Genomic DNA, 24769 nt, shown 5'->3' on the forward strand with positions numbered 1-24769 from the left:
TGCCCGCGCAGAACTACTCCCAAAGACACGATCCGATGAGAATAACTCTACGCAAACCAGCCGACCCATGTGCATCTAAGCAGTTGACTTTTCCTATCCCAGAAAAGGCGCTCATCGCTGCGCAGCACAAACTCAATGTCCGTAATACCCAGACCCTAGCTTCCGACCCGTCGTCAGAACGATATATCGAAGAAGAAACGCTCCTTCATCGCACACGCTCCAGCTTCGGCGGCCATGCTATCCATAGGCTGGTGAGCCGTCTTATTTGGTATCATCCTCATCCTTCTTGGCAACTTCCTTCTTCTCTTTGCCCTTCTTGGCATCGTTGTCCATCACGATCTTCATCTGCCTGAGATACACGCCGAACTCTCCAAAGCTAGTCAGATCCATGCCCTTGGTAGTGTTGGTGAGTTTCTCAGCGGCAGACTTGAGACGGCTGTTGCGCTCGTTGAGGTTGAGGTAATTCTTCCTGAGGTTCTCCGCTTTCTGCTGGTCGGTGAGTTCTCCGGGCGTGTTGACTGAGGACGGGGCTGGAGAAGGGAGATAGACGGCTTGAGAGGCTTGGGAGGACTCCGGGGTGAAGATCGAGGGGTATGCCGGCGCCTGGGGTACCTGCGAAGACGTGAACGTGAACTTGCGCGCGGCGGAGGCTCGGAGGCTCTCGTTCTCTGCTTGAAGGCGTTCGTTTTCTTCGACCAGGTAGTTGTTAGCGGAACCTAAGTTTGACTGGGTGTTCATGACGTCTTCGAGTATGCGCTCATGTTCGGCCTTCTCATCCTTCCTCAGTTGTTTCTCGCTCTGAAGCTCTCCGATTAGCTGGTCTTTCCTTGCGGTGACGTTGTCGAGTTTGACGCCCAGCCTGTCCCTGTCCAGGTTCGCCTTTAGCAGGTTCTCTCGTTCGGTCTCGAGATCGCGGTGAAGGGTTTGGAGTTGTTGATCAGTCGCGTTGTTGGAGTGGAGCTGGGCCAAATCACGATCGCTCTGTGCCTTCTCGTGGAGTACCTTCTGTTTGGCGAGTTCGGCCTTGACGGCGTCGACTTCAGGACGCGACTGTTCTTGCTCGTTAGCATGCTTCTCCTCCGAATCCGCCATGTTGTCTTGAGGATCGTGCTGTAGACGTGGAGGTGCACTGTAGAGGTTGGCCGGGCTTGTGGGAGGAGAGATGCCGCCGAAGTCCCATCCAGGAAGTCGGTCGAAAATCGAAAGTCTTGGCCTTGATTCGAGGTGAATGGGTTCTGGAGTCACCACGGAATCAGAGATACTGGGCTTGGCGTCCTCGTCAATTTCGACTTTCGATCCATGCAATTCCGCGGTCACTTCCTCTTTACGGGTAATTCTTCGTTGTCGCACGTGCTGATATCCATCGTCTTCACTGTCGGATAAAGTGATGAGGTCGACTTCCTTGCCAGCCGTCGTCGACCACATAGTTGACATGGTGTTGCCCATGCTGCCCTTGTCGTCGAGCTTTCTCTTGCTGTTTGCCTCGGTCTTCTGACGTTTCGCTGCTCGCGGAGTCACACGCGCGGGTGTATTGCGCTTCTTTGACTTCTCTATGGTAGCCTTCCCAGTGTTCTTAGTTGGTGTTTGCTTAGTCGGCTGTGCTCGTTTTCCACTCACTGTAGGTTTCTTCGGTACCATGGTGGGCTTCAAGTGGCCAGGGTGTGCTTCTTTCAGATAATGCACATGAGTCCTAGAGGATATTGACGAGTCGTAATGAGATCGAGCTTCACTCTGTCGCGCAGTTGATCTGGCCTTTTCTGTGGCGACTGTTTGTGCTGTCGAAGGTATCGTAGAGTTAGGCGGTTTATGTTGGTATACCTTCTGGCGATCAAATAGTAAACCAGCAAACAGACCAGATGCAGGCAGAAGTTGTGAGTGCGTCGGCTTCGCTGCTTTTGGTGTTGGAGCACCAGTGGATGGGTTAGGTGAAGCTGCGCAATTGCGACTAGTTCGGCTTCGGCTTCGGCTTGAAGACGAGCGCTCGGGAGCGGTCTGGGAATCGCAAGTAAGATTAGTATTGGATCCCATATTTCTATCTTGAGAAACGGTATCTCCGTATCGTATCGTATGTATCGTACGCAACAACGGCACAGGTGAGAGGGCAGCTTGAGCAGTAGAGAACGTACGTGTAGTAGTTGAAGTGTCGCCCGTGCAAACTTCGATGGATGCTGTCTTGCACTATGCCTCAACAACTAGGTAGCAGAGCGGTGAGAGAGTCGTCGGAGGCGAGTATGCTGTTTGCCGGCGTCTGTCACATGTCCCAGCAATGCTTCGCGACGTCAGAGGAGATTGGAGGAACTTGAACTGGAGAAGGACGAGATTTGTCTTTTAAAAACCCGAGAGGGTTGACAGTCATTACAAGGTAGCGGGTAGCGGGTAAAGGTGACCTTCCGGCAAGCCGCGTTCGATAAGGCGTTCGATCAATTTAACTCACCTATGTCCAGATCGATCTGCTCCCACACATGACATTGAATGGCTGCTTTACACGAGTGTCCCTTTGCCATTGAGGTGCTGTCCGTAAGATGTTAGCCGTGATTGGCATACTCAAATAGTTGGATCAACACCATGTACTACGGGTTGTAAGGAAACGCCTTCAATTACAAACATGCTATACGCCCACTCCTCTAATATATGGTATGCAACGACTACTCCGTGAAGTGTACCCATAATGCCTACATGCGCCGACCAAGCAACCTCGTCACTCGTTATGTCGTAAGAAAAGATAAGCGGAAAGTCGAACGCAAATCGCTAAAGCATCTATCAAGAAAGGAAGAAAAGGTTGGTACAAGAAGGGAAAAGTCACCGCATAGGAAATGCACTAATACATCTCCTCTTCTCTCTCTTTGCCAGTGCCATTAGTGTGTCTCACGCTGCCAACCACACTGGCACGTCCACTTCCACCGATGCGACTGCCACTCGCAGACGCAGTCCTTTGGACATCGTCTGGGCCATCTTCGTCTCGACGGTCCCTCTCCTTCTCAAGCGCAGCCCTGAGGTCCGCATTCTCTTCTACCTTCTGCTCTAATCTCTTACGGGCACCACTTCGGTCAAGGAGTCGGGCTTCACGCTCGGCTTTCAAACGCCGTTCGAGTTCCTTAAGTCGATGTATCCACTTCTGTTCACTTGGCTGAAGCGGTCCAGCGGCGGGATAGGGATGGCCTGGCGTCGGCGTCGACGAATTCGAAGTCGAAAAATGCTCCACGACAGAAGCGGAGTGAGCACGCAATAGTGTTTGCGCCATACTGGCACGTTTGGAGGAGGTCGGCGAGGCAGCACGTGATGGTGAGCGGCTGACAATAACATCGTTACCGGATTGCGTCGTGGCGGTAATGGCGCGGAGGGTCTGGACCTCGGATCGTAGAGTCTTGTTCTCAGTACGCAGTTTGTTGACTTCCGCGGTGTTGAGGTCGACGATACCTCCACGGACAGTGCTAGGTCTTCCGATCGATTGCCGTTGGGCCATTACAAGCTTCTCGAGCTGGTCAAGTCGCTTGGCGCGAGAGTCCAGGCTATGCTCGAGAGTTTGGTAGTCGCGGATCAGATTGTTTTCTATGTTGCGAATTCTTTGCTTGAAGGCACCAATGACACCCTCCACGGTCCTGACCGCAAGAATGATGTTCTTGTGGAAGCCCGGGACGTTCCTAGAGATGAGCTCCATGGAAGTCAGTTCTCCGTTGATGAGAGCGTTATTGCGGGACCATTCTGCGCCGCAAAGAGTGGACAGTCGATTCCACAGAGCGTAGAGCAGGTTGTTTCGTTCTAGCAGCTGCTCCTTGTACTGTTTCTCCAGGCTGTGGAGTCTCTGCCGATCCTGACTACGAAGGGTTTCAAGTTCCAGAACCCTCGATTCGTGTTGCTGGATCGCCCTGGTCGTGGATTGATGACCACGCTTGGCGTTTTCGAATGCTGTTTGGTCTTGTCGGCGGCCTTGACGTTCGCGCTCGAGCAGCTCTGAAAGACGGCGGCTCTCCATGCCAGTGCTCTCCAAGAGAGCATCGCGGTTGCGCAGCAAACGGTCTTTCTCCGCCAGATCGGTTTTGACGACATCGAGCTCTTGCATAGTCGCTTGAAGATCTCGTTGAAGCTTTGCGATATCCTGAACGATCAGTTAGTATGTTTCTAGACGATCGGGGTAACATCCTTTACCTTGAAGAGGCTCGACCTCGTGCCGTTGAGGTTGCCCAGTGACTCACGAAGCATTTGCTCCAACTCGTCATGCCGTTGCTTCCAAGTGGATGCCTCAACTTCCTTGCTTGAGAGATTCTTTCGTAGCTTCCTACTCTCTTCCTTAAGCTTCGACAACTGACCATTGAGTTCGGTGATGATCTTCTCCACCTCTTGTTTCTCCTGGGTTTCCAAGGCATCGCGTTGCTGCCTCTCCTCGGCCATGCGCTCTTCAAGATCCCGAGATCGCTCTCTAGCCTCTTGTAATGTGACTTGAGTATGGTTCAGCGCCGATTCCAGCTCGCCAATCTTGATCTTGTCGCCCTCTTGCTCTTCTCTCAGGAAATCGATCTCACCCTGACAAGACTCAAGCTGGACATCAAGTCGTTCATTCTTCGACCTCTCCTCACTGAGGAGCTTGTCTTGCCTGTTCAGCTCTTCGTTGGCGTCGCCAAGCTCTGATTCAAGGTTCTGGATCTTGCGAAGGCTTGCATCCCGATCGTCTTCGAGTTGCAAAAGACTCTCACTGACATTCTTCATTTCTTGTTGTAGAGCATGGAAGTCTTCAGTGGTGTTTTCCAGATCGTTGTAAAGACGGTCACGTTCCGCTTGCTTTTGCTCGAGGTCAATCTCCAACCTTTGCACCGTATCCAGGGCTTCTTGTCTGAGCTCTTCAGTTTCCTGCTCTTTGTCTTGTAGCAGCTCCAGAGCCTCGTCGCGCTCGCTTGCTAGTGCCTGTAGGTCTTCTGTCTGTGCTTCTATCTCCCTCTCCAGCTCCTTGACCTTGTTCTCGGTGGTCTCAAGCATATCGAGATGACCATTAAGCTGGTCATCAAGCTCCTTGTATGAAAGCTTCAGCTGCGATAGCTCGTCTCGCAATGCAGCATTCTTGCTTTCGAAGTCTTCTCGATCGGGATCGCTTTGCTGGGTCAAACGTGTTCCGCCGCTTGCTCTCGAAACAGATCTCATGTGGTTGCGGGAGATGGATCGTTCCAGAATGCTATCACCGGCTGTCGATCCAGCATCTCCTCTGCGAATTGTGAGTTTCAAGCCTTCGTTCTCCTCCCTCAGTCGAAGATTCTCTCGGTTCCTTGAAGTGAGCATGGAAGCTTGTGCGTGGAGATCTCGTTGCAGCTTCTCGTTGTCGCTTTGCAGATGCTCCACTAAAGTACTACTTGTGCCGCCGAGCGAGACTGGCGCAGTATTCTCATTCCCATCAGATCCAGAGTTCGAACGGGCAGCAAAGGATTGGTGCATGCGCCGTGAGTTGTTAAAGACCTTGTTCATGTGATGGTTCGTTGTCGAGTGCTGCATCTGTTGCATCTGCTGGTTTTGATCTTTCAGACGCTCAAGCTCCTCTCGAAGCCTCTCTGTCTCGTTCTCTGCTTGCTGACAACGGGTTTCCACCTGCTCGCGCCTCGCACGCTCCTCTTCGAAGTCTTCTTTCCACATGTTGATAGCCTCGTCAACACCAGCAGAGTCTTCACCAGAGCTCTTCTCTCGCATGGTCTTGATGTAATCAGCCATGCGTCGATTATCAGCTTCCTTCTGGAGAGCCTCCTGTTGCCACTGGTCCACTGTAATCTCCGTAGACTCTAGGCGCTCCCGCAAGAACTCGATCTCTTCCTCCAGTTCGGCTTGCCTAGATGACTGAACACTTCGTCCGTCTTCTGAGCCACTGCCAACATCTCTAGCGGTAGCGTGTCCCTCTTCCTGAGCCTTGAGCCTTCGCTCCAGATCACGAATCTTCTTGCGCATCGACTGGCTTTCCTTCTTCTCCGTCGCAAGATCAGTTTGCAACTGTACGTTCTTTGAGATCATCTCCTTGACTCCCTCATCGGACCGGTTCTGCAGCGCTTGGTCGAGGAAATGGATCTTGAGCTTAAGATCAAAGTTCTCTTTGCTGAGTTTGTCGATTTTGCTGTTCTGCTCCTTTAGTGTGAGATTGTGTTTACTGCGAGTGAAGGGAGTAGCCATGTGTCGTTTGTCTGGCGATCGCGAGTGCTTAGCCCGGAAGTCGCGCGCAATAGAGTCTGGTACTTGTATGTCCTGGATGTGTCTAGCAATGACGGTGTCGGTAGGGGCGGGCTGCACACTGGGAGCGCGTGGTGTTTCTGGTGGAGTCGCACTGTTAGGCACCTCCTCGTCCAGACGACCTAGACTATTGTCCGGCTGAAGGAAAGCGGACAGTGAGTTCGTGCTAATACTCCGGCCCTTCTCCCAGGGGTTGGTATCGCTGTATCCTGACATAGACGAGGCGATACTACCCAAGCTTGGCAGTCTTGAGAGTCCTAGGCTCATCCCCCGTGGTCCGCTCGAACGAGGAATAGCACCACCAGTCTGCAAAGCATAGTCTGCGCCGAGACTTGCACTGCTTCCGCCATCTCCAGACGCGTCGGAACGGTTGGTGAAGGACGATACGGACGACCGCTGGCTCGAACCTCGGTGCTGTAGGTAGCTGGGTCGCTTGCTGATCTTCTGCGCACTCGCGGGAACCAGTGGTGGAGGCATAGCTGAACTATCCACGCTAGAGTCGTTCTCATTCGTAAGAGAAGATCCTTCTTCAATCTGTGAGAAATCGGGAGCTTTCACTGTCGAGGCACTGGATGTCGGCCGTCGCACGTCCACCTCTTTTAGCTGAGCAGCTGCAGCTGCTTGGTTCGCTTGATGCGCGCCTTCTCCTCCAGCTGCTTGTTCTGTAGACCTGCCTGCCGAGGCGCGTGATTGGCTTCGATGCGCGGCTTCTGCAGCGGGCGAGGAAGGTGCGACCTCTGATGTTGCGGTGCTCGCATCCATTGAGTCATCTTCTCCGAAGTCCAGACGTCTAGCGGCAGGCGTCTTGTAAGCGTCGGCAGGCGTCGGGGCCTCGGAAAAGGAGGAGGAGTTGCTGTGGTGGCTGTTCCTGGCTTGCGACTTGGTCGGTGTGTTCCCACTACGCACTTCGAGCTTCTTGGGCTTCTTCTTTGGCTTTGTCAGCTCCTCCAGATTGTCCATGACTCTTTGCATATCCGCATCGTCGTCCATGGGTCGAGCCGATTGCTGAGAATTTCCTGGCGAGCCCCCAAACAGGTAGGTATCGTCTACGCCAGACTGCCCTTGAGGTGCTTCGACGTGGACAGGCGCCTCGGGAATGAAGCTCGATTCAATGTCCATCAATTGGCGCTGCATTTCGCGATCCTCGAAGACGCTTTCGCCATGGTGCGCGTCTTCTTCCTCGATGACATGGTGTATGATGCTGTCGTCTTCTTCGGTCGGTAGCGGCGGCAGGTCCGAGTCGGGCTGGTCGAAAGCCCTGACGTCGTCGGCGTCCGATATATCGTGCGCCATGTGGTTTTCGTGTGCGGGTGCCAGCGTGGGGGTGGAGGGTGTGGAGTCGGCTTCGTCTGTTTGCGAGGCCTCAGCACTCCGGGCAGGAGCGTTGTCTGCGGTAGCCATGGGGGTAGGTGCGCGCGCAATAAGCGTGGAAGTCGCGTGCAATGGTGTTTTTCCGAGGCCTGCTCACCAGCATAGTGCGACGGCCGAGGCTGCAGTGTCGTGAAAGTTGACGACAATTGCGGTGATTCCCTGCCCTCGCCTGAGTGACAACAGAGCGCGCGTTGTTTGCGCTAGTACGATTTCGTCAGCTTGGGCTACCGTGCGGCCGGTCCCTGCCCAGGTTCTTAGGGCCAACCGGATCCCCTGCCGGCCTGAAGTGACGATACCTTTACAACTTCACCCGTCTGATGCATGTGATAAACACGTAAAGCATCAAAACTCAAGTGACACTACTAACACCTGGTAGGAGAAAATTCAGAGTGCTGTCTCATCCGAGACTAAGGGATAACGAGGCTCAAGAACACACGACACCGCGAAGGACAATTATCATCCATGATCATTCAGGCCTAAATTAACATTGCTAATTTCATATATACTAGAATCGAACTTCATATACGACACTCCCGCTAAGCAAGATCCAAAGTGATAGAGTTGGGATCGGGCTTACTTCCCTTCTTCGACACACCACCCTGCGCAAACGCCACCATCTCCGCCGCATCATCAGCAGCAAAGAAGGCGGCAGTAGCAAACGGCGCACCAAACAGGCAATCACCAGTGGAGAACGCAAGCGAGCAGATACCTGTAGATGGGTTGACACCCGAGCGAGCATAAGTGCGCAGCGGAATCTTGACGGTGACCTTCTTGCCCTCGACACCAGTGAACTCTAGGTCAATAGTAGTGTCCTTGGGGATAGATTCGCATGTACCGTTCCAGCCAATGACACCATACTCGTCCACAACGAGACCAGCGGCAGCAGCGAACTGGTCATTTTGACTGTAGCTGACGGGTAGGTAATCGAGTGTGGTGCCGGAGTCGACGAGGCAGGTGGGAGAGATGATGTCCGAGTTATTGAACGCTGTTCCATTGACTGAGACGACAGGCGGATTGACGTAGTAGCCAAGTGTCACACCACCGAACGGAGCCTCAACCATAGGGACTTTGACGAGGTCGCCCGTGTATTTGGAGTGGTCGACGCCGCCGAAGACGACGTGGCCGGTGAACGTATCTTCGATTCCTTCAGGCGCCTCGTCGAACCACAGACTCTGTACGGGCGCGGAGATGGCGCCAGCCTCGAGTAGGTTTTGGCGCACGTGCGGGCCCGTCGTGTTCCAGGTCGGCTTGCGGTAGTATGGGGAGATACCCAAGATGCCGTCGTCAAACGAAGACGTCGGAGTACACTTTCCGCTGCTGTCGCCGAGGCGCGATGTCATGTAGCTTGAAATCGCGACTTCCGTGTCCACGGTCGACGAAAGGCCCGCATCGGAAACGAATTGGAAGGTATCGTTCACCGCCACATCTCCAGTGATAAACTTGCTGTTTCCTCCATACGAGTAGGAGGATCGGAAGGGTACTGGTTTAGACGCCGACGGGCTGTTTGGGTAGTCGTAAAAAGGCTGCACCGTCTCGTTGCAAGGGCCTGCACAGCCGAGACGAGTGCATCCCCAGTTCCTGATGCTGTCGGGGCCGAACACCCAGAAGTTCTCGGAACCTTGGTCGACGACGATTTCGATGGTGTGGTTGGTCGAGGGATCGACGAGCTCCGTTGAGATCTTCTGGGCGCCGCCGTGCGCGAAGTTCAGTGGTATGTTGACCGTAGGCACAGCACCCAGGACACTGCTGGCGAGCGCGGAGACTGTGAGGGCGTATCGAACCATCTTGACGAGCAGAGAGAAGAAGAGCGTCGGTGAGGTCGGTGACGATTGATCTGACTTTAGAGATAGCGAAGAGGTCTTAAGTCAAGCTTGATGCCAGACTAATTTGGCCGTATCCGTCGCTTCATGCCGATTGATCCCGCCAAATACGACGGCTAGCCGCAAAAAAATCTTATCGCTTCATGCCTTCGAATGTCCCATACAGGGAGCGGAGTGGATTGCCTTGCGGTGAGATCCAGGAAAGGGGCGCACCGACAGTTTTCGGTCCGCGCTGCTTGCTGTCAGCGATTCGCATGACTTGGATACGATGCTACAAGGGCCATCCTGCCCTCTTGTCCAAGCGCAGAAGCACAAAGAAGGTCGTGAACGACAGCAAAGCTGATGCAAGAGTGCTAATATTGGAACATGCGCGATGTTACCTAGGTAGTTTACTCGTCCAGTGGAGTCGCGGCAGCTACCCCGGCGTGCAGGTACGGGAATTTGCTGGTGTCAAACAGCGACCCACATTCGCGTTCGCTCTACCTAGGTACGAAGTACGCTACACTTGGGCAGGTACACTGCCAACCTTCCTCTAACCTTCTACATTGTTTTATCCGCACCTTGGACCTCGTCAGTATACATTCTATCGCGTTTGTAGCTCTAACTGTCTAAAAATACGACCGGAGTTAGGCAAATACCTCTGCATCCCATCTGGCACCCGCAATACCAGCGAGACTGACCGGGTGCTCGCAACCTCGAAATACGAGTATTATCCGCACCCATGTCGCAGCAATATTGCCCGCTCTTGGTCATTCGCGATGCTTGTTGTCAATGCTTAACATTATCCTTGCTGGGATGGTAGAAAATTGCGATACGTCACACTAGGAAGGTCCTCAGATAGCACCGAATTGGAGGTGTTGACGGTCGAGGGTCAACGTTCGCCATGATTCATTGCATCATGCTGTCTTCGCAAATTTCATCTCGTCTCGCGCGCTCATAAGTCTGCGATGCTCTTCTGAATTGCTCTCGTATATACCCGAAACATCAACTCTTTCTCTTTCATTCAATCCATCGTCAGCTGCATCATGAGATTGGGCTCAACTCTTGTCTCGAGCGCGACCTTTCTGGGCGCCTTTGCTCGGTCGGCGGCAAAAGACAATGCTGCACATGAGAGTGTTGTAGAGCTTCCAGACGGCTGGAAGTCTGTCGGTGAAGCCGATGGTTCTCTACCGCTAACGCTGTCAGTCGCTCTAAAGCAGCCTCGCATGTCGGAGCTGGAAGCACATCTCCAAAAACTAAGCGATCCATCGCATACAAAGTATGGGGCACATTTATCTCAGGATGAAATAAGCAACTTTCAGCAGCCAGACCAAGACGGTCTTGTCGCTGTGCGTTCGTGGCTCAATGCCAATAGAGTACCATTCTCAGTTGAAGGGTCGTGGCTACGAATCAACACTACCGTTGACACAGCGAGCCAACTCATCGACGCTGATTTTGGTCGCTACCAATACAACGATGATAGTCCTGTTCTACGCGCGACAAAGTACAGCCTCCCCAGTGCGGTAGCAGACTACGTTGACTTTGTCTACCCCGTCACCCAATTCATCCGCAAGCCTTCCAAGAGAGCACTGCCATCATTAGAATCACACACCGAGAAAAGACAGGATTCATGTATGTAACAACTGCGCTACCCTCACCCAACAAACCGGGCAAACCCAGCTGACCATTCCTCCTAGCATCCCAAACCTGCCCTGGCGGAGACACAACACCCGACTGCATCATGTCCATGTACAACATCAACTATCAGATCCCCGACTCCGACTCCCCCGTGACTTTGGGCATCGCCGGCTTCCTGGAAGAATACCCTAACGAGCCCCTTCTACACTCCTTCCTGGAAACCTTCAGCCCCTACCGCAACACCACCGGCTACAACCCTCTCTACAACTTCACCGTCGCCTCGATCCAGAACGGCAACGACACCAAGCTCGGCTATGGCGGGGAAGCCCAACTCGACATCCAATACAGCATGCCCTTCGTACAGCCCATGAACGTAACCTACTTCTCCACGGGCGGCAGAGGCCCGTATCTCGACGAGAACGGTACCGAAGTGCCCCTCGACACCAGCCCCAACGAGCCATGGATCGAGTTCCTGGAAGCACTGCTCGAACGTGAAGAGCTACCTATTGTGCTCTCGATCTCCTACACCGACGACGAAGCATGGATCCCACGCGCATATGCCAAGCGCGCATGCAACCTCTTCATGCAGCTCGGAGCGAGGGGTACATCCGTCCTCGTAGCCAGCGGCGACGGCGGCTCCGCCGGCACGGGATCTTCAGAGTGTAAGAACAACAGGTTCCGCCCTACATTCCCCGTCGACTGTCCGTACGTCACGAGTGTCGGCGCAACGGCTGCCTACTCCCCGCTTAGCGCAGAGTGGTTCAGTGCAGGCGGGTTCAGCGATTACTTTGACCGCCCTGCGTGGCAGGATGCGGACGCGAAGAAGTACATCGCGCAACTGAACGGGTCGCATAACGGATGGTATGCGCCTGGTGGACGTGGTATACCCGATCTCTCAGCTATCGGAACGCGGTTCGTGATGGATGAGAGTGGTATCAAGCAGAAAGGGACGAGTGCTAGTACGCCTGTGATTGCGGCCATGATTGCGCTTGCAAATGACAAGAGGATGCGGGCTGGGAAGCCGGCGCTGGGCTTCTTGAACCCCTTGCTTTACTCGGATGAGCTGCGGCATGTGTTTGTGGATGTGACCGAGGGTCAGTCGGGTAGTTGTATTGTTAACCGCACTGCGGAGCCTGGGTGGGAGACGGCTGTGGGATGGGATGCGGCGACTGGGCTGGGCACACTGGATTTTGCTAAGTTCGTTGAGGCTGTTGCCTAGATATTAGACGTAGCAACAATTCCACAAGCCAAATAGTTCGAGACAACGACAGCGACAGTGTTGATTTGGGCATGGACCCGTGCTCTTATTGACTGATTGAGTACTATCCTCCCCATGCCGGACGGTACTGATGCTATGATGAACTCGTGCTAAACGCTAATGACAATCCTCATTGTGACGGCTTCTCGTCAAATATAATCTGCTTCATATGTACGCTCAGTAGTATGTAGACCGGTTCCTAGAGGTAGCCAAGATATCGATCGCACTGACCGAGTATGCTTTTTGGTATAAGAACGCTGTGTAAGCAAATGCCGTGCTAATTCAAGCGGTTGTGCGCCTTTCTCAGGCCGCAGCCGCTTCCTTTGCACGCTTCTTCTCTTTCCTTGCTTTCTTTTCCTCTTTCCTCTTGATCTCCTCAGGATCCCGTTGCTTTTTGGTCTTCTTCGCCGGCACTTCAGGTGCATCAACACCATTGACATCAGCGTGTTTCCTCTTCGGCTTTTTGGAGGGTAAATTAAGTCCGTTCGGCATCGCAAGCCCAGCAATCGCTTGCGGTACCTCAGTCTCGTCGTCGGAATCACCGATAGTCCCAGCGTCGTTACCGCTGAAGCCGGTGGGAAGGAAGCGCATCTTCAGTCCTGTGACTTGTGGTCGTGGTGCACGAATGGTCGATCGCGTTATGGAGGCGGCCGCTTCTGAGCCCGTGTTTTGGTCTGCTTGCTTTGTGGTAAGGTGGGGAAGTCGTACAACCGATCGTAGGCGTAAAGTCTGAGATATCCGCGTAGGGGCTAGGCAGGTCAGTATAGTCGGTAGAAGCAGTAGTTGATCAACGAACCTGGTTTCATGCCATTGTTCCGTGGTAATAGAACCTCCCGGGTGCCCTCATCACTCTCCGTCTGAGAGAAACCGTAGTCTGTACCCTTGTAGCTCAGTACGGCATCCCCTTTCATAGCTTTGTCCATGGCGAGCTCGCTCAAGTCCTTCAGCGAGACACCTGCGGGAGCAGTGATATGCCATATCTGCTTTCCTTCTAGATTATCGAACAAGCCCGTCGACTTGGAGATAGTCCTGTCGTTGACTGGGACTGGAGCAAATCCCTTGGGGGGTGCGTAAGCCTGGGTCGGTCGGAAATCAACGGCATGCGATTGTGGTTGCACTGGCGGTGCCGGCTGTGTTTGAGTCGACTTGCGGGTCGGTTGCGGGGCGTTGCCGGTGTCCGAGTCGTCGCTAGAGCTGTCTCCGCTGCTGGTGTCGTCGCTGTCGCTCGAAGCTTTCTTGCTCTGCGTGTTACCTGGGAGCTTCGTCTGTATGTCCCTAGTCGGCGCGTCGTCGCCGCTTATCTCTGAGCTTGACAATTCTTCGGCGTCCTCCTGTGTCGCGATTTGCTTGGGCGCAGGCTTCTTAGGCGTAACCTTCGACTTCGAGGCTGATTTGGGGGCAGGTACGTCTTTCTTGCTAGGCTTGGGCTTCGCTTTGGGTACGCCGTTCACGTGAATGCCAATGGTGGCTTTCGGCTTCTCGGGCTTCTTGGACTGCGCGGCGGTCTCACTGGGAGAATCATCGTCGCTGTCGACAAATTCCTGGCTTAATTGCGCTTTCGACGGGGTGTTCTGAGGTTTTGACTTGGGCTTGGAGCCCGGGAGCGGCACCTTGGTTTTCTGTATGGCACTCATAGTGTGGGTGGAGCCATGCTCTTTGCGACCAGAAAGTCGAGGTTCGTAAGGAACTTTTTTGCGCCGCGAACTGTCGCGCTCGGGCACTGGGCGGAGAAGAGCCGCATCGCGACTAGTCCCGATTAGGACTTGGCGCGCCAAAAATCATTGGTTTGATCTTTGAAATGATGGGCGCATGCAGAACACCAATGTCAACATCCAAAGTCAGTATGTCAGGGAAACGGAAGAGAGGGGAACATACGGCTGCTGTTTGTACTCCCAGCGGAAAGCCACTCACTGCGATTGCGGCTGCTCGACTAAAGGCGGAAGCTGCCGCCCAAGTTGTGAATACACCTCAAGTTGCGCTGGAGCAGATTCCTGTGCCAACGAGCCCGTTGCTTGATGCTGCAAAATCCGAGCACGAAGGTTCAGATGAAGAGGAGACCCATGCGCCCGTACATCGGAATGTCAAGCTCTGCAACTGGCGCAACGAACCCCAAAACATCCTCTCAGATACCGACACCGAAATTACCATCAACCTGAACAAACACGCGACTATAACACTGATAGGTACTTTTGATTTGACAGTTCTACGAGGCGCCGTCAACATCAATGGTGCCAACATTGGAACAGTCAGTCGTGATGGGCAGAAAAACCAGGTTCATCGAGCGTGCGTGCCGGCCACGCACCCCATGTCTAAGATTCGCGGACTAGATGGTACGAATCACATCAGGTTCAAGACTTGCAAGATTTCTGCCCCGCTCGCAAACGTCAGTCCACTCTTTGACGGTATCTGGAGCGATTCAACCGATCGTTCGTTCCGAGTTGTAAGTGCCACATCCTTATACACCTATCCAGCATTGATCGCGACGGTACATGCGTGAGAAAGGTTGAGATCTCGACACATAACGGCCATCTAACTTCTCTGTTAGGTAACCAACTCAGACGCGGATACACTTTCTCGGCCATTACGTCCTGAAGTGACACCCGAAGACTGGCTCCGCGCAATCGAGGACTGTGCTAGCAACCCATCTATCACCGTAGTGACTGGATCACCTAGCTCAGGCAAATCAACATTCGCTCGGCGGCTCGTAAATCGCTCCCTTACAGGTCTAGGCAAGACCGCTCCCTCTGTACCAGCTGTATGCTGGATGGATCTCGACCCGCAAAAACAAGAGCATGTCCCCGCAGGTCAAGTCTCTCTTGCCATAGTGAGAGATCTGAACCTGGGCCCAAGTTTCACACACCCCTCTATTGTACCAGGACCAAAAGAAGCGATGAGGAATGAGCTTATCCGCGCACATCCAATTCCGGCGAATTTCGCCAACTACGCAGACTACTATCAGTCTTGCGTTGAGGATCTCTTCCTGGCATACAGAAACCTTTCCTCGCGGGATTCCTTTCTCCCACTAGTTGTCGACATACCCGACTTCCTCTACTCTTCACATTTCGACCTCCTAACAAAGCTGCTGGCCAGAATCAAACCACACAATGTCGTACATCTCGGGGATACGCGGGCCATCGACACCGAAACTGCGGCAAAGCTGCATTTGCTTCAGACATCAACGTCGCAATTTCACGGCACATTCCATGAGATCACCGCGCAACAGGCCCAGACGATACCTGTAAGGTCGGATAATGAGTTAAGAGCTATGCAGATGCAATCCTACTTCCATCTCAAATCGAGCAGTACAAGCTCAAGCCAGGCCCAAGTACTCAGCTGGACGCCGGAGGCGCTTTCAAGTCTAGTACCATGGGAATTCTGCTACGAAGAAACGCCCGAACGAGCACAGGATCTAGTGGCTTTCGCAATGTACTCTGAGCCAGTCGAGCCATCTTCAATGCTGCATGCACTGAACGGATCTATCGTACACATTATCCAATCCACATCTGCTGCAGTTCCAGGCTCGCTTCCACGGACCCAGAAATTTGGTATTCCATATCTCCCCGAGTCCGCGCGCACAGGAATGGTGGAGCCGCTGGATCCTCGAACGACGAGACTAATCTGCACGGCGATGATTCGGGGCTTCAATCCGGAGAAGAAGATTGTAGAAGTGCTGGTACCAAAGACACACGAGTCGCTGCTATACAACTTGTCACCCGAGAGGACTATCTTTGTAGGCGGATGCTGCGACGTGCCAGAATGGGCCTACTTGGAGGACGCATATGCGCAGGAAGAAGCGAGGAAATCGACGACAGGTGTTGGTAATCTACCCGTTTGGGTCGAGAAGGATGACCTTGTAGATGGTATGGGATACCTCAGCACTGTACGGAGGGTGAGGAAGTTCCAGACGTGACCTCACGCTGGAGATATTGTTCATTAGCGCTCCAAGACGGAATGCAATCATGGGGTTGGTGCTTCGAGACCTTCACAGCAGCCTCTCATTGAACAAACAAAATGGAGGTTTTGGCTTCTTGTTGCGAACTACTGTTGAGTCGCACTTTAGCTGTAATATGTACACGTGATACCATGCTTGTTCCAATGTCCCCGACTACAAAATCATCTTCGGTGGAGCTGTGTGCCGTCAGCAGATGGAGTGGAAATGTTTGATGGTGAACTCACGATCGATGATTGGGCAAGGCAGGTTGCGCTCGTACTTTGATCCTACAACACCCGTCAGTACATTCATATCCGCGGCCGGTGCGGAAATGTATCCGGGCATTAGCAACGAACCTCCAGGAGCCGTGGGTGGGCGGTAAGGGTCTGGGTGCTTCCACTTCTCGAGCAGGTTTTCCGTCTCCTTGATCAGTTCCTATGCGACTCATCAGCAGAGTCCTCTGTGCAGCCGTAATATATGTGGAGTTCGATGTAATCGCGGTGGTGGAACAGGGAGACGCACCCTCATCTGTCGCGGCTCGGTAACATTGCGCTTGGCCTCGAAGAGTTCGCGGATGTACAGGGCCTGTCCGCGCCAGAGGTATCGGTGGACGCTCCAGTCGAGGGCGAGCTTGAGGGACCGCCTGTAGAGGCGTCTGCGGCCGGGTTAGTTTCTGCGCGTAAAGGGCGACGCCTGCGGGGGTTTGGCGTACAGGACGTGTATCTTAGAGCTCATGACGGCGATGGCCCTTCCAGTGGGAGTTGTTGCGGAAGGGAGAAACGTGGGTCGTGGCCGCAATGCCTCGGTGTTGTCGCAGACGGCTTGGTGAGGGCAGCGTGAGGTTGCGGGCTTGGCATTTGTGCCTGTGACGGAGGGTGGCTTCCGAGACGTCAGAAGTGTGGTGCCGTGTCTGCTTCAGTACCATACAACTGCCGCAAGGGGATTCAGACACAAACCTTCGTTCGCTCGAAGTCGCCCATCGCTCTCACTCGCATCTTAATTTCCTTTTTCCCAGTCTTCGCCTGGCCGCCCATCATGTCCAGCCAGCAGTGTCTCCGCCGTCTACCAGCGGCTATGCGCTCTGTGCGAGCTTTGCGCGCAAGCCCACGAGCCATCCCAGCCGCGCGCAGCTATTCCGCCATCTCCAAGGCGAACTCCTCTGGTCTCCTCGCCCAAGCTTCAAGGTACTGCAAATGTCTACATCTAATAAAAATGCCCAACACTAACTGTTTACAGACGGCCTGGACAGCTCTCTTCACAACGCCTATGGACCCTCGAGCAGACAAGAAGCTATGCCGACACCATCGTCAAGGTGCCCGAGATGGCTGAGTCGATCACAGAGGGAACCCTGAAGCAGTGGTCAAAACGTGCGTTCACCATGTCCAATTGGTTATGCCAGTAGCTAACAATATGCAGAGGTTGGCGACTACGTTGAGCAGGATGAAGAAATCGCGACTATCGAGACCGACAAGATCGACGTCGCCGTCAATGCGCCCGAGGCTGGTACTATCAAGGAATTCCTCGTCAACGAGGAGGACACCGTCACCGTCGGACAGGACATCGTAAAGCTTGAGGCCGGCGGTGCCCCCGCTGGCGGAAAGAAGGAGGAGGCCAGTGAGCAGCCCAAGGAGCCTGCGTCCAAGGACCAGGAGACTTCGTCGCAACCCGAGGGCCAGCAAGAGCAGTCTCAGCCAGAAGCGCCAAAGGAGGAGTCGAAACCAGAGCCTCCCAAGCAGGAAGAGAAGCCCCAGCCGCCCAAGCAAGAATCCAAGCCTGCACCTCCCAAGAAGGATTCCAAGCCCGAGGAGACCAAGCCGGCTACACCTGGCAGCCGTGAGGAGCGCCGCGTATGTAATCCTCCTGTACGCTCAATTATGTATACTAACAGCCTTGCAGGTCAAGATGAACCGCATGCGCCTCCGCATCGCTGAGCGCTTGAAGCAGTCGCAAAACACCGCCGCCTCCCTGACCACCTTCAACGAGGTCGACATGTCCTCCATCATGGAGTTCCGCAAGCTCTACAAGGATGAGATTCTCAAGAACAAGGGCGTCAAGCTCGGTTTCATGTCCGCCTTCTCGCGCGCCTGCATTCTCGCCGCACGCGACGTACCCGCTGTCAACGCCTCCATTGAGGGCCCTGACGGCGGTGACACCATCGTCTACCGCGACTACGTCGACATCTCCGTTGCCGTCGCTACCGAGAAGGGTCTCGTCACCCCCGTCGTCCGAAACGCTGAGAGCTTGGACATGGTCGGCATCGAGAAGGCCATTGCCGACCTCGGCAAGAAGGCGCGCGACAACAAGCTCACCATTGAGGACATGGCTGGTGGTACCTTCACCATCTCCAACGGCGGTGTCTTTGGCAGTCTGATGGGTACCCCAATTATCAACCTCCCCCAGACCGCTGTTCTCGGTCTGCACGCCATCAAGGAGAAGCCGGTCGCTATCAACGGAAAGGTCGAGATCAGGCCGATGATGTACCTTGCGCTCACATACGACCACCGACTGCTCGACGGAAGGGAAGCTGTCACTTTCCTCGTCAAGGTCAAGGAGTACATTGAGGACCCCAGGAAGATGCTCTTGTAAGCGTTGATGCTGTAATCGTGTCTTTGTGTATATGTAGGATGGGAGGTTTTCGCGCGAAAGCGCGGGAACTAGTAGCGGGGCAGAGAGGGGTGTGGTTGAATGGATCAACGAGATATTTTTGCATGCATTGAACCATTCGTATTGTATAAATGTGTTCGATTGGACTTCGGCTGTGCGCATGTGTGGTTTGGTGTAGGTTGAGCGTTCTTTGTGGGGTATCGTGTGTGGACGTGTTGTCGCGTCTTTGCGCGGGCCAGACGGTACTTGACGCGTCGACGTTCATGTCTATGTGACGACCTTAATAAATACAGTCGTCTCTATAGCCTCTAGTCGGATTTTTGAAGTTATTTGCATGTACAAAAACGCGCGTATACGCGTCTACTACGTGAAAGCGCGGTGGTCGCGTCTGTGGTTCGCACACCGTGAAGGCTGTTATATGAAGTGTACACCACAAGGTTGGAAATCGAAACCATAATTGGTTCCATGATGAAAAATGGGGTTCCATTAGTCGATACATGCAGTTTCGAAGGTTTTGAGTGTGGTGGTGGAACGTGATGATTTTTTGAACAAGTTGCTGTTAGTACTTTAATCCAAAAGTTCAAGGTGAACCTTCCAACATATCTCGAACAAACAACAGACGAGGAAAAGAACCAATCGACGCTACCAGCATGAAGCTATCATACCACGAGCTGCTCATGATGTATAACATACATTTCATGGCATAAAATACGTAGCATGCCTTTTACGTTCAGCACGCCGTCAACAATGCAGATGGGTACATGACCCGAGGAAGACATCCACCAACACACATCATGCGAAATGAACACCTTGGACCTAGAAAACCGAGTATAGCCAACAGTACAGATGAAAAGAGGATTAATTCGAACACGGAGGATATATCAAGTCATGTTATCTGAGACGGTGCACCTGTGGACATGTGCACAGTGCATTCACGGTGAACCGCTAAGAACACTAGTCACCTACGCATAGTATGCATATTTGCACCATAATCGTCCAAAGATACAGCTAAACTACCCAGAAGTGCTAATTGACTGTTATCCGAGCGCAGTGTAGTCCACGGTAGGTAGTACATCGTACCCCGGGTTACGTCACACAGCTCCGTCGACTACCACATGGGATGCGCTCAACGCAGCAAATATGACTATCTCTACCATGCACATATATGCCACCTATTGCCCAATTCGCTTGTTCTCGTCGCTGAATACCCAGAATCCCGATTGTCTCTATTCGAACGCGAAATGCTTGTCAAGACAGCATGGTCGAGGATGCGCGATGGTGTTATACGGGCGACGCAACGTTATCGCACGTGTAGGGGAAGTGGAGTCTGCGCGTTACTCAGATGAACAAGCGCGACAAGTGGCGGTGTAGCTAGCTGGTGGATAAGGTTACACGGCGCGCATGGCAAAGTCCAAATAGCGCGTATGCAAAGCTGGACGTTAGCAAGATGGAATTCACGGCAGAAGATGGTAGATGAAGTGATATGCTCTCGATTCAGCTCATGAGCTCGCGGTCGTCAATACAACCAGCTAATATACAGCTCTGGTATAAATCCCGTAAAAAGCCGAGAACCCAAACCCAGACCGACTCCCATTATCATTGCAGATGAAAAAGACCCATGAAGTAACCACGCCGTGAAGAAGAAACTCAAATGCAGGACGCGTTTAGAGCTCCTGCGAAGGACCCTTGCCAGGCTTGGCTGTCTTCTTGGGCAGAAGGTCTGAAAGTATGTTAGCAGCTGATGCGATGCGAGTGGACTGTGGAGCAACGTACTCTGGTGAATGTTGGGGAGGACACCACCCTGGGCGATGGTGACGTGTCCGAGAAGCTTGTTCAGCTCCTCGTCGTTCCTGATGGCGAGCTGGAGATGGCGGGGAATGATACGGGTCTTCTTGTTGTCGCGGGCAGCGTTACCGGCCAACTCGAGGATCTCAGCAGCGAGGTACTCAAGGACGGCAGCGAGGTAGACGGGGGCACCGGCACCGACACGCTGAGCGTAGTTGCCCTTGCGGAGAAGACGGTGGACACGACCGACGGGGAAAGCAAGACCGGCCTTGGATGAGCGGCTAAGGACGAGTTAGCTATGATGCAATGTGGGAGATGGAGTGCGCAATGCCATGCGAAAAGACGCGTCAATCAAGCAAAAGACGCGTCAAAAAGATGCAAAGTGATGCTGAAGAATGCGCAAGGCAAACTGGAGCTCAAGGCGCGATGCGGGAGATGGAGTACTCACGATTGGGCGCTGGACTTGGAGCCGCTGGCCTTGCCTCCGGACTTGCCTCCAGTCATTTTGAGAGAGTTGGTTTGGGGGTTGGTTTGGAAGTGGGAGAGGTTGGAGAGTTGAGTAGATTGAGCGGGATGAGCTGGTTGTGGGCGTGGAGTGTCGAGACGATGGATTGCTTGCTGCTGTCGGGGGGCGGGGCGGTCTTATAAGGACGGCGCTGGACTGTTGTGAGTGCGCGAGATCAACCTGCCCACGCTAGCGCGCGAAAAGGCAGCGACGCCGCCTAGCGCCTGCCGCCAGACTGCGCAAGATCAATGGCGGGCCTCGCTTAGCCACCAAACCGGCAAGAGCTGCTGCACGGGCCTCCCAGCCGCTGCTGGATCACAACATGAGAGCGCGCTCCCCATAAGTAGCGCACTCCCCGCCGTCGACGACCTTTCCCTTCATCCATCGCAAACTCCCACCACGACGCTCGACCAACTCCATCTCACTCCAAGCTTCTGCTTTTAACCCAAACCCACCTTTTTTACCACCACCTCTCAAATCCACCAAAATGCCCCCCAAGGCCCAGAAGACTCCCACCACCGGCGGCAAGGCCCCGGCTGGCAAGGCTCCCGCTGAGAAGAAGGAGGCTGGCAAGAAGACCGCCGCGCCCTCCGGTGACAAGAAGAAGCGCACCAAGACCAGGAAGGAGACCTACTCCTCCTACATCTACAAGGGTGAGTTTGCACTTTGCGCGTCCTGAGCGCGCCATCCAGCCTCTGAGGCCTTGCGCTTCATCGGCATCCATTGAGCAGAATTTGCTGACGCGTCTTTAGTCCTCAAGCAGGTCCACCCCGACACCGGTATCTCCAACCGTGCCATGAGCATCCTCAACTCTTTCGTCAACGACATCTTCGAGCGCGTCGCCACCGAGGCCAGCAAGCTCGCTGCCTACAACAAGAAGTCCACCATCTCATCGCGCGAGATCCAGACATCGTACGTTTTCCGCGCTTCTTCCGCATCCAGTCTCACATACTGACTTCATTCACAGAGTCCGTCTGATCCTGCCTGGTGAGCTTGCCAAGCACGCCGTCTCTGAGGGTACCAAGGCTGTCACCAAGTACTCTTCCTCCACCAAATAGAGTGCTTTCTTTTCGCCGGATGTTTTCTTTGGGTCTTTCTTGTCTATTTGACAAGTGGTTATGGGGTGCGGTGTTCACGGGTCCTTTGCTAATGTGATCATGGGTCGGTTTGTCTGTCATCGAATCATCTAGTCGTATTCGACTACGAGGTCCATCAGGGTCTGTACATTATACCACAGCAGACGGGAACGAATCAATTATTTCGAACTTCACAAATGACTTCATTTCCTTTGACCCCCACTTTCTGCACATCGTATCCTCTTCTTTGACTCACAGATTCCCGTTCCACACAGAGCGCATTCGTCATTCAGCCATGCCGCGTAGATCCGGAAGCGCGCCTTTCTAGAGACGATACGCGATATCGACGCGTGGCTGGGGGTCACGCGCCGTGATCTACGAACACGCGCCGAACGCGTCTTTCATGATATCTTGACGAAACCGGAGGAACCGCGCGTTTGACGAATTCGGTCTAGATGACGTAGGCGCCCAGCGACAGGAACGAGTGAAATCCAGAACTGAAGCGACAAGCACGAGTTTCCACATGGCAAGCGTCGGCACCTTAGCAAACATTACCAAGATTTATGGATTTATGGATTGCGCACCAAAACGCGTCATTCACGGATATACACGTACCAAACCCTCGAATCCCATGACTCCAGACATGCATGTACCCGTATTGATATCATTGCGAAACCCAACAGAAAACGCCATAGCAATCGAGACGGCAGTTGCCTATTGCAAGCCATCTTCGTCCCAACTCTCGACCTCGTCAATAGCACCCTCTCTTTCTTGTCCCCGCGGCGCCGGCTCTTTGTCCTGCACGTGCACCACACTCTTGCCTTGCACGCTGCGAACACCTTCTTTCCAGTTATCGTAGTCCTCTTGTGACGTTATGAGGAAGGCGAGAAGCATGGAGGGGTCCATCTCGCGAATCTGGAGACGGCGGATGCGGCGCGTATGGCAAGAGGCGAGTTCTTCTGCGGAGTAAGATGATGAATTTGATGAAGGGACGATGGTTGTGGATGACGAGGTGGACGTTGCTGAAGCTTCTAGTGTGGAAGGAGCGGCTGTTTCCTGGTCTTCAGTGGATGACGAAGGAGAGCGGTAGGGTAAGAGTGGGCGCGTGCTGTGGGGATCAAGGTAGAAGAAGTTATTCGCCTGCGTAGCTACGAAGTAATGTGATGCTGAAGGGCGGCCCCTGCGAACAGTTAGTATAACTCGTCTCGAAGTATGACAGACACTTGTTGCGCCTCACCCTGCAATGCCAATGCTCTGCTTCATCTGCAGGCTCGCCTTCAGCGCCTCCCAGTACACTGGAGTGATCTTGTCGATGCCCAACCTTGTGCCGACGAGGATTAGCGTAGGTCGCCATTCTCCGTCGTCGTCCACGGCGATTTGCTTCAGCTTATCTTCATACACGTCGGCGCCGTCACCGGATACGTATACTCTCAGTCCAGCTTCCTTGTACTTGTGCACTAGATCCTGTATGCACCGTGCTGCGGCTGAGGGACCGAACCACTCGCCAGGGTACTTTCCACATACAGCAGCGCCGTGCTCGACGAAGCGGTGGATAGAGAAGGGCGCTTTCGGATCGTCGGCAAAGAGCGAGAGTATTTCATGGTGCTCAGGCACATCAGGCTTCTCTTGGTATCTCCAGTCCCGTCCAAGACGTAGCATCTGCAGCGCGTTGGCGAGTATGCACTGCCCGCTCCTGATCATGCAGCCAAAGCCCGTATCCGACGTGAACCCAGGCGAGGCGAGATTCTGCATGCGCACGCGGAAACTCATAGCGCTCGTTGCCTTTGGGTCCTGACTCTTCTGGATCGGTGCAAAGCCAGACCGATAGGTCATCCAGATGCGCGACTCGAAGTCGTCGAGGAAGGCAGAGGGCCAGTTGCCGTATTGTGCTGGATCCTCGCCATTTGGAGCTTCCTTGCGTTCGGACTCTTCGATGCTGGTTCTTATCCAGCTTTCGTCTTCGTTGCGTTCGGACAAGGGCGTGGGTGCAGGCGTCCCGGCAGCTGGGGAATCAGTGGGCGTAGGCTTGGACGGCGGCGGCCGGGGGTCGTAACGCCCGCCTAGCAGCCATATGGGGTCGTTGGAGTCGTTGGTCGGCGGAGGGTCGTAGAAAGTGCGAACGATGTTGCGGCTGACGCGCTCGAAGTCATGCATGATGGCTGCAACAGAAGGTGTTGTGGCCAGGGCGACGATGGATGCGGAGGTGATGCGGAGGTGCCGAGATGAGGTTGCCTAGAGCTGACTGCACGCGTTCGTACTTGCCACAACTATTTGCACATACCCACGATGCCAGACGGTGGATTGATGTAAAGGAGCAACACGATGTGGAGCTTCGTAGGTTGGTGCGGCCAGCTGCAGAGGGTCAGATGCGGCTCTACGAACCCAGGTTCCGCGGGGGAGGGGCCTGCGGTGCTATCACCTGGCTGTGTCACTGCGTGGCAATCACGTTCCTGGGATGCGTTGGCCGGAGTATGCGCAACCCATGTATACATCACCGCGATTCAAGCGCAATCTATTCATTCACTCTACCATGACTTCCATGCTCAGAAGCTGCTGGTGCACTGTCCACGCATCTCCAGAGCTGACCGGGGAGCGATAACCAGC

At 53.9% G+C, this 24769-nt stretch overlaps 11 protein-coding genes across 11 annotated transcripts; 4 read left to right on the forward strand and 7 right to left on the reverse strand.

Annotated features, from left to right (window-relative positions):
* Positions 1-261: 261 nt before the first annotated feature.
* On the reverse strand, positions 262-1638 carry J4E79_003311 (uncharacterized protein; the record flags this gene model as incomplete). The annotated part of the gene is made up of 1 exon (XM_049352206.1): positions 262-1638. One exon carries the CDS (start codon positions 1636-1638, stop codon positions 262-264), a length of 1377 nt encoding a protein of 458 aa, XP_049213677.1.
* A 1180-nt stretch (positions 1639-2818) lies between these two features.
* J4E79_003312 (uncharacterized protein) lies at positions 2819-7599 on the reverse strand (the record flags this gene model as incomplete). Its single annotated transcript, XM_049352207.1, has 2 exons — positions 2819-4096; positions 4147-7599. 2 exons carry the CDS (start codon positions 7597-7599, stop codon positions 2819-2821), a joined length of 4731 nt encoding a protein of 1576 aa, XP_049213678.1.
* Positions 7600-8105: 506 nt separating this feature from the next.
* J4E79_003313 (uncharacterized protein) lies at positions 8106-9353 on the reverse strand (the record flags this gene model as incomplete). The annotated part of the gene is made up of 1 exon (XM_049352208.1): positions 8106-9353. The coding sequence occupies one exon, from the start codon at positions 9351-9353 to the stop codon at positions 8106-8108; it is 1248 nt and encodes a 415-aa protein (XP_049213679.1).
* A 1241-nt stretch (positions 9354-10594) lies between these two features.
* J4E79_003314 (uncharacterized protein) lies at positions 10595-12225 on the forward strand (the record flags this gene model as incomplete). The annotated part of the gene is made up of 2 exons (XM_049352209.1): positions 10595-11000; positions 11066-12225. 2 exons carry the CDS (start codon positions 10595-10597, stop codon positions 12223-12225), a joined length of 1566 nt encoding a protein of 521 aa, XP_049213680.1.
* Positions 12226-12567: 342 nt separating this feature from the next.
* J4E79_003315 (uncharacterized protein) lies at positions 12568-13898 on the reverse strand (the record flags this gene model as incomplete). Its single annotated transcript, XM_049352210.1, has 2 exons — positions 12568-13013; positions 13061-13898. 2 exons carry the CDS (start codon positions 13896-13898, stop codon positions 12568-12570), a joined length of 1284 nt encoding a protein of 427 aa, XP_049213681.1.
* A 209-nt stretch (positions 13899-14107) lies between these two features.
* On the forward strand, positions 14108-16174 carry J4E79_003316 (uncharacterized protein; the record flags this gene model as incomplete). The annotated part of the gene is made up of 2 exons (XM_049352211.1): positions 14108-14704; positions 14810-16174. The coding sequence occupies 2 exons, from the start codon at positions 14108-14110 to the stop codon at positions 16172-16174; spliced, it is 1962 nt and encodes a 653-aa protein (XP_049213682.1).
* Positions 16175-16402: 228 nt separating this feature from the next.
* On the reverse strand, positions 16403-16930 carry J4E79_003317 (uncharacterized protein; the record flags this gene model as incomplete). Its single annotated transcript, XM_049352212.1, has 4 exons — positions 16403-16482; positions 16552-16630; positions 16718-16850; positions 16908-16930. 4 exons carry the CDS (start codon positions 16928-16930, stop codon positions 16403-16405), a joined length of 315 nt encoding a protein of 104 aa, XP_049213683.1.
* Positions 16931-17230: 300 nt separating this feature from the next.
* KGD2 (2-oxoglutarate dehydrogenase complex E2 component) lies at positions 17231-18781 on the forward strand (the record flags this gene model as incomplete). The annotated part of the gene is made up of 4 exons (XM_049352213.1): positions 17231-17379; positions 17432-17562; positions 17612-18042; positions 18092-18781. The coding sequence occupies 4 exons, from the start codon at positions 17231-17233 to the stop codon at positions 18779-18781; spliced, it is 1401 nt and encodes a 466-aa protein (XP_049213684.1).
* A 1682-nt stretch (positions 18782-20463) lies between these two features.
* Positions 20464-21088, reverse strand: HTA1 (histone H2A; the record flags this gene model as incomplete). Its single annotated transcript, XM_049352214.1, has 3 exons — positions 20464-20519; positions 20573-20865; positions 21033-21088. The coding sequence occupies 3 exons, from the start codon at positions 21086-21088 to the stop codon at positions 20464-20466; spliced, it is 405 nt and encodes a 134-aa protein (XP_049213685.1).
* Positions 21089-21576: 488 nt separating this feature from the next.
* Positions 21577-22147, forward strand: HTB1 (histone H2B; the record flags this gene model as incomplete). The annotated part of the gene is made up of 3 exons (XM_049352215.1): positions 21577-21742; positions 21842-22001; positions 22057-22147. The coding sequence occupies 3 exons, from the start codon at positions 21577-21579 to the stop codon at positions 22145-22147; spliced, it is 417 nt and encodes a 138-aa protein (XP_049213686.1).
* A 732-nt stretch (positions 22148-22879) lies between these two features.
* On the reverse strand, positions 22880-24319 carry ATG4 (Cysteine protease atg4; the record flags this gene model as incomplete). The annotated part of the gene is made up of 2 exons (XM_049352216.1): positions 22880-23345; positions 23403-24319. 2 exons carry the CDS (start codon positions 24317-24319, stop codon positions 22880-22882), a joined length of 1383 nt encoding a protein of 460 aa, XP_049213687.1.
* Positions 24320-24769: the final 450 nt, after the last annotated feature.

Source organism: Alternaria viburni (assembly GCF_023758015.1).
Source record: "Alternaria viburni strain BMP 2772 chromosome Unknown scaffold_5, whole genome shotgun sequence".
Taxonomy (NCBI): Eukaryota; Fungi; Ascomycota; class Dothideomycetes; order Pleosporales; family Pleosporaceae; genus Alternaria; species Alternaria viburni.